This window comes from Hipposideros armiger, unplaced genomic scaffold (genome assembly GCF_001890085.2).
Source record: "Hipposideros armiger isolate ML-2016 unplaced genomic scaffold, ASM189008v1 scaffold_331, whole genome shotgun sequence".
Lineage (NCBI taxonomy): Eukaryota > Metazoa > Chordata > Mammalia > Chiroptera > Hipposideridae > Hipposideros > Hipposideros armiger.
This window is the reverse complement of record NW_017731681.1, coordinates 444,367-455,276: the sequence shown is the minus strand read 5'-3', so window position 1 is coordinate 455,276 and position 10,910 is coordinate 444,367. Positions and strand designations below refer to the sequence as shown.

The 10,910-nt window shown below is 57.0% G+C and overlaps 1 protein-coding gene across 2 annotated transcripts in view; it reads left to right on the top strand.

Annotated features, from left to right (window-relative positions):
- Positions 1 to 8,782, top strand: part of ANKS1A (ankyrin repeat and sterile alpha motif domain containing 1A) — a 224,756-nt gene extending 215,974 nt beyond the window's left edge. For both annotated transcript variants that reach the window (XM_019660889.1, XM_019660888.1), the window contains 6 exons: positions 243 to 368; positions 623 to 694; positions 893 to 979; positions 1,565 to 1,702; positions 3,261 to 3,431; positions 4,362 to 8,782. In XM_019660889.1, the coding sequence (XP_019516434.1) occupies positions 243 to 368; positions 623 to 694; positions 893 to 979; positions 1,565 to 1,702; positions 3,261 to 3,431; positions 4,362 to 4,481 (714 nt within the window). In that variant the 3' untranslated portion in view covers positions 4,482 to 8,782. The remainder of the gene's footprint in view (positions 1 to 242; positions 369 to 622; positions 695 to 892; positions 980 to 1,564; positions 1,703 to 3,260; positions 3,432 to 4,361) is intronic.
- The last annotated feature ends 2,128 nt before the right edge of the window (positions 8,783 to 10,910 follow it).

The window sequence follows — 10,910 nt, the reverse complement described above, 5'->3', positions numbered from 1 at the left end:
TAAGACGCACCTCAGACACCACAGAGCCTTCCCGACCGAGCCTGCTTTCAGAGGCTTAGGTCCCTGCTCCTCTGCCTTTTCTCTGGCATAGATAAGCCCCGCCTCTGCCACAGTGCCTTTGAGTGGCTTGCCTCCCTCCTGCCATCCCCACCTGACCCTCGACCTGGCGGTGGCTGGCTTCCGCCCTTGGGCATGCTGGAGCCGGAGCGGGCAAGCAGACCCATGACCCCGCGTTTCTGCAGGAAGAGCACCGCGAGGCCAGGCTGACCCTCCGGCCCCCCAGCCTTGCTGCCCCCTATGCCCCTGTGCAGAGCTGGCAACACCAGCCGGAGAAACTCATCTTCGAGTCCTGTGGTTATGAGGCCAACGTGAGTTGCCCCTGCCTTCCCAACCCAGCCGGCCTCCTGCTTCCTGTCCCCCTCCCCGGCCGGCTCTGGGCGCCAATGCTGTTCTCTGCTCCTCAGACCTACGCTCCCAGCACCTGGCGGGGAGGGGGGCTCCCCAGCCAGCTTGGGAGAAAGGCATTGGAAGGGAATCATCGGATTCTGGTCCCAGATGGGTTGGGTCATCCCTTCCTCATAATGTAGGTCGCCCTAAGCCCGGCCACTGCTCACTCCCACAGTATCTGGGCTCCATGCTGATCAAAGACCTTCGAGGGACAGAATCCACACAAGACGCCTGTGCCAAGATGCGGGTGGGTTATCTCTGTGGGGTGAAGCATAGGGTGGGGGCTGGCTAGGATGGAAGGCATCAAGCAAATGGGGGTACCAGCTGCAGCTACCTGGGCGCTATGTAAGGATGGGATACGGGAGGGAGGCTGGGGGCTGTGGGGGCCCGGGGGGGCTTAATCCTGAGAAGGGGCGTTCACAGGGCCACCCCTTGTTCCCTGTAGAAATCCACCGAGCACATGAAGAAGATCCCTACCATCATCCTGTCCATCACGTACAAAGGTGTCAAGTTCATCGATGCCTCCAACAAGGTGTGCTGCTCACAGGCACTGTTGGCAGGACGGCACCCTGCTTCCCGTGCCTCATCGCCCACCGTCTGGGTGTCCTCCCGAGCATGTCCCAAGCCCCTTTGAGTCCCCTCCATTCCCACCCTAGCAGGAGCTTGTCTCTTGCGCACCCACATATCCTGATCCTGGGGCCGCGCCCTAGTGACACCACTGTGTACCGTCCTCACATGGGTTTCGTTGCCCCACTTACATGCTCATAGGTCTTTAACGGTGAGAGGCCCTTAATGAGCAGAGGATGCCCCCAGGCCCGATGCTTGGCACCCCACCTTCCTGATACCCTTCCCTCCGCACTCCCACCCTGGAAGGCAGCAGGGGCTAGAGAGCTGGTGGTTGGATGAGAGCTTTTTACTCCCTCAGTTGCCATGGTCAAGAATGGAGACCCCAAACCTAAATCGGGCAAGGTTAGACACTGTCCCCTCCCCCACCAAAAAAATAAGAGGACGTGGTGTTTGGCTAACACCCTGGGCTGGGGGAGAGGTGGCAATGGTCAGAGGGCTGAGGCATGCCCTCAGGGAGCCCGAGAATTGCAGACCCTGCTCTCCCCGACAGAACGTCATTGCGGAGCATGAGATCCGGAACATTTCCTGTGCGGCCCAGGACCCAGAGGACCTGTGTACCTTCGCCTACATCACCAAGGACCTGCAGACCAGCCACCACTACTGCCACGTGTTCAGCACGGTGGATGTGGTGGGTAGAGCCCCGCCGCTGGGCACAGCTGGAAGGGGCCTGGGTGGAGATGGCCTCTGTGCAGTGCTGTCCGGGCACCTGGTTGGCACTTAGCAAATGTTTGGTTCATGAAGGAGGCGCCCGCAGCCATCCAGTGCAGCTTCGTTTGCACAGCAGCAAGACAAGCACAGAGAACAAGTGTATTGTCCGGGGTTCTAGTGACAGGTTTTCCTGCTCCTGGCGAGTGTTAGTCAGCTGCCTTGTCTCCCCTCGGCTCTTTGTCAGTTCCCTAAGCCTCCAGCTGGGCAGGCTCCCTGAAACACCCTGTGCTTGCTTCTGGGGGCCACAGTGCCCTCCTGGCACAGGTTTTCTTCCCCCAGATTCCTGCTCAGGCAGGGCTAAGGGGAGCTGCCCATAGGGAGTGGACGAGCAAGAGAACAGCCGGTGCAGCAGGGCCTGCCTCTCCCTGGGACAAGGCCCCAGGCTGCCTCCTCATCCCCAGACTTTGCCCAGGTCTCCCCTCGGGGAGAGTAGCTAGTTCCTAAATCTCTGTGGCTTCTGGAACACCAACGGCTCCGGCATTCCCAGCCCCCGGTCCTCAGTGCCTGCTCTGGGCCTGCCATCTACTCCTGGCTCTGCCACTTGCTAGCTGTGTGAGCTTAGAAACTTCATCTCTCCCTGGCTCATCGTGGGGATATAAGAAGACCAACCTCACAGGGTTGTTTTGAAGGTTAAATGAGGTGATCCGTCCAGACCTCGTCATTCATGGCATTTACCTGTCGCTCACGTTTCCCACATCAGTCAACTCTATATCACAACATGTGCTCATAAAAGTCACCGTGTTCTGTAATCTCACACAGTGAAAACCAGGGTTTATCGGGAGAGGGGGCCAGGGGCACAACACTCAGAAACTTCATCAGTGGTATGTTAAAAAGAGATAGGAACTGAATAAAAAAAGCCATAGCACCAGTTTATTCCTATTAAAGGGCTAAGAAGTACCTAAATACTACAATAAACATGGCACTGTACACTGAGGAAGACCTGAGGTTGGCTTGTGGAAGTGTGTGCCTGCCAGCTGCACTGCACCAAAGAGCTAGAAAGAGAAGCCGAACAGGACGGGGAGGTGGGTACGGAACAGTGACAGGACGGGGAGGCTTGGCCGCACACCCAGGCGGCCCTGGAGGGCTGCAGCCTGTGTCAGCGTGAGGTGCTGGGTCTGCGGAAAGTTGAGATGGCACACGTAGCTGGCGTGGTTCACTGTCGTCCTGATGTGTGCACGTTTGTGTGTGTGCCCAGGTGACTTGGGTCAGCTGGGCGCAGTTTTTGGATTTACCTAGCATTTCTCTCTGAGGAAATCATGCGTGAGGAAACACAAAATACGTGTTATACTCAGATTGTTCCCTGATACATCAGTTGCTTTGGGACAAAAATAAGTGTCCTAGCGGAACCGACTGTACACTTGTTTCCTGTCCGGGTGGCGACCACGCCCGTGCTCACGCCAGGGCCGATGTTAGAGAAGAGGGATGAGTGACTCCTCCGTCCATCTGCTTCACTCATCAGTTGTGTTGTTTCCTCCCAGAATCTGACCTACGAGATTATCCTGACGCTGGGGCAGGCGTTTGAGGTGGCCTATCAGCTGGCCCTGCAGGCCCAGAAGTCCAGGCCCATGGTGGCCTCTGCCACTGAGATGATCGAAACGAAATCTTCCAAACCGGTGCCTAAGCCTCGTGTCGGCATGAGGAAGTCAGCAGTACGTGGCCCCAGTCGCCAAGACCCCCTGTTCCCCGCCCCCCACCCGGGATTCGAGGGCTTGGGGTGGGGCCAGCTTGGTCTCCTGCACTTCAGACAGCTGGCCCCTCAGGAAACAGCCCTGTTCGTTGGGCACCAGCTGTGAGGTTCTCACCTGGGAGGGCAGCGGCCCACCCCGGGCATCCTGCTCCCACCCTTGCCAGCTCCACCAGGGCCCGGCCTTCGGCCATTGTGGGGCTACAGAGAGCGCGGCCAGTCAGGGAGTCCCTGTAACGTCACCCTGTCTGTCTGCTTTGCTTCGCACCCCAGGTGCCGCTGGCCCCTGATAGTCGCTGTTGTTACTGTCACACCTGCACCACTCATCGTCCTTCTTACCTACCGCTGCCGTCTGTTAGTCCTGGAGTCAAGGTCTTTACATCTCCTGCTGTCTGTGTGTCAGTCTGCCCGAAGTGACCGTGAGCTTTCTGAGACTCTAGTGGCCTCTCCCTCTGCCTGCGTGGCGTTCTTTCCTGAGCTGCCCTCCTGCCATCCCTGTCTGCGCTTTAGCCCTTGTTGTTCTGTGTGTCCTCCCCTCTCCAGAGGTCTGGGGAGCCGAGCCGGCTGTGGTCGTGCGCAGGGTGAGCTCTCTGGCCCTGCCAGAGGGGACCCGAGACTCGGAGTTTACAAAACCCTTATCCCCCCTCCCACCATAAACAGGTTGGGGCTTAGAGCACAATGCTCAGGTCGGGCACGGCTCCTTTAGCTGAGAAGCTCCAAAAACTCCCTGGGACAGGTTGCCCAGAGGTGGCCCTCCCGGCCCCCACCACCAGGGAGCTTATTCTTTGGCCAAGAAGAACAGGGCTTCCCCTCCTGGAGGTGGGAGGACAGCCGGGCCTGCTGCCCCCGCCCAGGCGCAGCGCTCCCTGACCCGGTGCCCTTTTTTCCTTGGCAGGTGGAACCGCCCGATACGGACCCAGATGCCCAGTCCCACGCCAGCGTCTCCTGGGTTGTGGACCCCAAACCAGACTCTAAACGGAGCCTCAGCACCAAGTATGAGACCACTATCTTCTAACCACCCACTCCCTGTCTCCACTAGTCTCACTGTGCCTTGCCATCCGATCTTTCTGCTGTTCTCAACTCTCCTTCCAGCTGCGGACGCCAAGGCCCCACCCCCCCTGGGACCTGCTCTCCTGGGCAGCAGCTCTAGACACTGCACTCACAGCTTGTACCTAACACCACCGGACACTGTGAATTCCCCCCTTGGGCAAGGACAGCTTGGGGTGGGGGTGAGTTGCCTTTGAGGTGGGCACCAAGAGTGCTAAGGGGCCCTGCTGTGCCCAGAAGCCTCAGGGGGCAGGCACTGACTCCTGAGGGACGGGGGCAGTCTTCAAGCAGAGTGCACACAACACCAGTGACAGCTCGCTCTGGCCGGGCTGGGCTCCCTGTCGGCTCTCCTCTCCTGTTTTCTATGCTGAGCCACAGCTGGGTGCGCTGCTAAGAGCTAACTGTCTGTTTGCACCTTTCTTGACACAACCGACCACTGTGACCACCTGGTGCCAGAGTCCCCTTGCACTGTGCTCACAGCCAGCTGTGGCCCTTCTCCTGTGCTCTTAAGGTGCTGGCCTACCCCCCCCGGAGACCCTGAGCTCCGCGATATAGCTGGAGCAGGGTCAGACTGCTTTCTGTGAGGGCCCAGGGCCCGTGCCAGGCCCTTGGGCACATGCCTGGCTCCAAGGCGTGGAGCACTGCGCATCTGAACACCACAGGCCGGCTTCACTCATCAGGGCTCTTGGTCCTGGTGGCTCTTCCACTCCGAGGAATGGGATGGCATGTGTGTGGTTGGCCCCTCCTGACTTCACCAGTGAGTCACAAGGCTGGCTCTGGAGTGTAGCTCACCGAGCAGGAAGGCCTTTCCATAGGACAGCAGGAGAGAGGCCTGTGCCCTGCACACACGGTGCACCTTCCTCCCTCACGGACGGAGCTGCTCAAGGGCAGGGACCTGGACTGAGCCACTTCCATTGTCCTCCGGAAGTTTTCTGACCCTGCTCCAAAGTGTGGGGACCCAAAATAGTCTTCATCCGGTCCCTTCCCTGATCACCCGCCCTCAGCCTCTGGCTCTCCTGAGAAAGGAGGCTGTGCAGGGTGTCACCTCAAAGCAGCTCAGCAGCTGGGATGGTGGAGTTGAGGCTTTGAAGAAGCCCCACGCTCTCCCCACGGGCAAATCAGCTTAGATGGCAGGAGACAGGACAGAAGCAGTTCCTGTAGGAGGCAGTGCAAACAGCGTAGTCTAGCAAAAAAGCCAGCAAGTCACAGCAGCTACTTTAGAATTGGAGCCCAAGTTGATGAACCAGGGTGGGTCCTTCTGCGTCCCTGCCTGTCCTTGTGCCTTCCCGAGCAGATGCGCTGAGCCAGAGGTGACAGTGGGCAGTGGGTCGTGGGCACCCGGAGCAGGCCACAGGGTGCTCGGGGGAGGCTGTGAGGGTCCTTCTGTTATGCCTCTGTGTTTCCTTTCCGTCTCCTCCGCCTGTGCAGGCCCCTTCGGTTAACCCTTTCCTCCCCCCGTTGTGTTTGCTTCTGCCAAGCTGAGCCACTGAGGAGCCAACTCTGCTGCGGAAACACAGACGTGGGGGCACAGGCTCCCACCACCACCACCGTCACCTGCAGCTTTGAGGACCCAGGCCCACCTCTGCCTGTAGGACCTTCTTGGCTGCTCAGCCGGGGCCTGCCACCACCAGGCCCTGCAAAGCGAGCCCTGCCCCGGCTGCAGAGACGCACTCCAGGCCTCTGGCAGATGAGACTGGAACGCCAGAGGGTCACGAAGGGACTTGTCCAGAACACATTTTGTAATAGAAAAAATTTTTTTATAAAATGAACTTTTAACACTTGGCTCAAACCTCTAGGTTAAACTGCCACCCTTTAGACAAGTGGCCGTAGGATCAGAGGACAGGAGAGCTGAGACTGGTAGGAGGCCATCTGGCCAGCCTCTGTCCTCAGGACGGGGGTTGGCGAGGTCCAGGTCCAGTGGGGCTGAGAAGGCCGCGCCTGGGGGTGGGTGAGACGAGCAGCACAGGGCATAGCTGACGAGGTTTGGTTAGAGTCTGCTCTTCAAACCCATCCAGCTCCATTGGCGTTCCTTGTGAACTGCGTGACTTCTTGTCCCTCTCTTGACCTGGGCACAGCCTCTGCAGTAAGAACAGCCTCAGGCACCTGGTGAACACAGAGGCATCCTGTCCATGTCTGGGGTTCCAGATGTGAAGGCCCAGAGGCCACGTGGAGATGAGCGAGCAGTTCCTGGCGCCATGACGTCTGAGCCCGTGCCTGGCGCTGGGGCCACTCCGTGGTCTCCGGCCTGCGGGTGGTCAGAGCACTGCCCTGGGCTGCTGGGCCCACGAGCTCTCTGGTGACCTCAGGCTGCCTGAGTTGGGTCAGAAAGGACAAAAGAAACCTTTTGGGGGGCATTAACGGGTAGGCCAGCTGAGATTGCTGCCTGCCAGTGTGTGGCTTGTCTAAGCAGGTCTCTGTGGTTAGGGCTCACTTGATCCTCTGAATTATTGGTTTGACTGTTGTATTTTCAGCTGCTGGGCTCGTCCCTGGCTCCAATGTAGAAGAGGCTTCCTAAGGTGACAGACGGTTTGCTTCTCGCCCCCCCCCCCCCCCAGTGTGGCCTTCAGGGCAGGCTGGCACCCTGGTGTACCGCTGCCACTTCCGCCCTCCTGCTGGCTCGCTTTGCTTTGTATCTGTGGTCGTGTCCTCCTCCCAGACTGTAGTAGCAACAAAGGGACTAATTCCAGTGAGGCAGAGAGGCAGAGCCAGGCAGCTACCCGTCCAGTACCTTCCCGAGTAGGGAGCAGAGAGGAGCCGTTCCGTGGGTAGTTCAGCGGGACTCAGGCCTGGCTGGCACGCTCGGTCTGGCCCAGGATCGGCACCCCGGGTTTCAGCAGCACTTCTTTCCCAGCAGAGTTTGGGAATTGTTCTGTGCTGTGCGCATGTGTGGGGAGAGTGCCCTCGGGCACATCCACAACCCTTGTGGTGGGTCAGAAATTGAAAGCGGGGCGAGTCTTCCTGCTGATGTGAGGCTGAGACCCATGGGTTCCTCTCTGCTGAGCCGTCCCACACCTTAGGCCCTGGGGGTCACCTCCCCTCTGCAGTAGAGGCAGGAGAGCCTCCACTTTTCGGTACTAGACAGGAGCATCGACACCTGGAAGTTTGACTTGACTTCCTGCTTCTTCCCGGGCCTGTGAGGATTCCCATCAGCTCACACTGTACAGGGTTCGGCCCCAACTTTCTTCCAAGAATTGACAAGGCACCGGAGCTGGCTGGGTGCCGCTGCTGGTGTGCTCTGCCGTGCCGAGGAAGGCCAGGTCTCTTCTAAGCAAGCCTCTCGGTGTAGGTGGGAGGTCCAAAAACAAAACTGTAGACACTACAATGAGCTCCTCACGCTTTTTGTTTGAAAGTCAGATGTAGGTTGTTTCTTCCCCTTGAAGCTGCTATATCTTTATTTATTCAGGGTATTTTCATATTGGAAAGCCTTGGCTAGTCTGCTCTGGCTCATGATTGTTTTGAGATGGGTTTATTTCTGAATATTCCAGAAAGGAAAGGACTGGATCTTCCTTTTTTACTTTTCCCTGGGGCGGGTACTCTCCCTTCCCTGGAAAGGAATATTATAACTTTAAGGACAGGCTGCAAGTGGAAAAGGCCCTGCTTCTGCGTCTGTGAGTGCAGGTCACGTGATGTGACCAACCCCATCGCTGCGTGTCTGAACTGTTGGGAGCCTGTTTAGCTGGGACTTGAAATGGGGTTGTTCCTGTCACCAGCACAGGCACCTCTGGTTGCCTCTTGTTGGCTTGCCAGCTGCTGAGCAGGACTCCCCTCCTGCAGGCTCTGCGTGTGCAGCACTCCGCACCCCTCGTGGCTTCTAAGCGTCAGATTCTGGGGAGCCCTTGAGAAGCCTCGGGCCGAGCAGGCAGCAGGCACAGTTGCGGTCACCCAGAGGCTAGAAAGCTGGTCCGACCTTGGTCTGTGTCTGAGATACCCAGGCCTGCAAAACGACTGTCACAAAAGTATTGTTGCTAATGGTGTGGCAATGGGACTGAATTGTAATAAAAATGTTATTTAATCTTGGTCTCTGTATTTTGATACTTGAATGACTTCCCCTTTTGTTTTGCTGTACATATCATTGTTAATCTGTCCACTTTTGTCTGAATTACGAACATCTTGTGGTACCAAACATAACCGATCTGTGCAACAACATAGACTGACCTCACTACACGAGAGTGTAAATATTCCTGGGCTTCCAAGCTTTGGTTTTGTTATTTTCATAACTGTACAATTTAGAACAGACTGAATTAATAAATGAGAAGCAACACGAAACCAGCCTTACTTCTTGGAGTCTTTGACTTGGGATGTTTCTTGACTGTTCCCTGGTGCGGGCACAGGCTGGACGCTGGCTCGGGTCGGCCGTGTGGGTCCTGACGCTTGGCCGGGATGAGTCAGGACTCCTGTCCTGCTCCATCCAGCGCCCTTCACGGGACGGATGGGTGGTTACGGTGAGCCCTGGGTAGGCGCCAGGGCCCTGCGATTCACCCTTCCCTCCTAGGATCATCTAGTCTGAGTACCAAGCAGGGGCCACACTGGCTACAGCTACAGCTCTGCATCCTGGTCTGGGCTGGTCGACCCACGGACATTTAGGGAACTTCTGTGTACAGGGCAGCACTGGGGGGTCAAGAGCTGTGGAAGGAAAGTGTCTCCCTTAAGGAACTTGATTTCATTGTGGAGGTTAAGTTTTAAACATACACAACTAGCTGCTGGCCCAGAGCCACGCCGCAGGCCCACAAGACAGACCCAGGACTGCAGGGATTCAGAGCGACCCAGTGCCCCCAGAGCCAGGTGGCGGGAAAGCAGAGGTGGCGCCAACACCGGTATTTAAAGGAGAAGGTCTGGAAAGGCACGAACGACACCGATGACCCTGTCACTGATGGAGCACTTAGGCTGCAAACCCTGCCAGCAGCTTTACGGGCAACCGTCTCATCAGCCCTCACACCTTTCTAGGTAAGTGTTACGGTAGCTGTTTATATAGAGGGAAACAGGCTTAGAACGGTTCAAACACCTGCCCAGAGCCAGCGAGAAGGGACCTCAGAAACCATGCAGTCTAGTGGTTTCCATCCATTCTCAGAGCCCCTGGTCCCATGCCTGCTTCAACCCGAGCTGCCTGGCACTGAACACTTAGTCGTGAGTTTCTGTGACAGTCCATTTGTTAAAGGGCTTTAAAAGAGAAAAATCAGTGATCTAACCCATACCCACCTGTATTTATGAAGAAAACAAGGCTCCGAGCAAAGAAATGCTTTGCTGTTAGCCAGCCAGCCAGCTAATGGCAGAGAGAGGACCAAGATCCAGGTTCTTCCGGTTGGAGCTTCTAAGGTCAAACTGCACAGAACTTGGGAACGTAGACTGAGGCCAGTGCAGGGCCTCACGCCTCTGCTGCTTGGCTTTGGCACTCCTTTTGACAGAAGATACCTTACAGCCCGAAGGAAAAGGTCTGGTCATAATTAGTGTCACTGTTCCTCTGGAACAAGGTACCAGGGACACATTGCCACTATCACAATCCCTTTTGGTGCCACTCAGAAACCTCATGTGTGACTAACTGCCCAACCACGGGCCTGCCATTCTGAGCCTCAGGCAGCACTACACCTGGCCAGGTGGGAACCAGAGCTGAACAGATGGAGAGAATGGAAGGACAGGGAAGAGCACAGGGGTGGGCCAGCCTCAAAGGAGCAAAGCATAGAACACACTCAACAAGACTGTGTCAGCCCACCCACCTCCATCCCTACCTCTGACTCACTTCAGTCAGTGGGTGCACACAACTGGCTCCTCGGGACCTGGAGGCTGTCCGCGGTCAGTGTGCATTGATTGCCTTCCGTGGAAGAGCGGAGCCTAAGGCGGACCCTCACAAGGCCTGTTCCATGCACTCCTCTCCCCCCTTGGGCCCATTTCTGTCACTCATCCACTTCCTCACCAGTCCCCCCTCACAGATGTTCTGTGGCCCAGGCAGCTGGTGCATTACGACTGCAGGCTGAGCCACAGCAGCCTTTAGGGACCAGGCTACTGAGGAGGCAGAACCCTGCAAACGAGCACTTTCCAGGGCAGCTCACAACACCGTCAGCCTTGGCCACCTCCAGCTTCCTACTGACACCTATAGGGTATCTAGATCCCACCTGGCTCCCAGCAGATGGACAGGCAGACCCGTCACTCTGTCATGCAGTTCACACTGGCTCACACAGCACCAGTTGTCATCAACTAACATCCAAGAAGTTCAGAGGTTTGAACTACCCATTGCTCAGTGAGGCCTCAGTGACTCTGTGACAGCTGCTTTCAGGACTTGGGTGTTAGCAACACTATTATAAACAAGCATTTACCAAACTAAAGAATTCCCCAACACCATAAAATATTTACTATCCAGTAAAGGGAGCTGGGGAAACAGGGTAGCCATGGGGGGGGGGGGGGG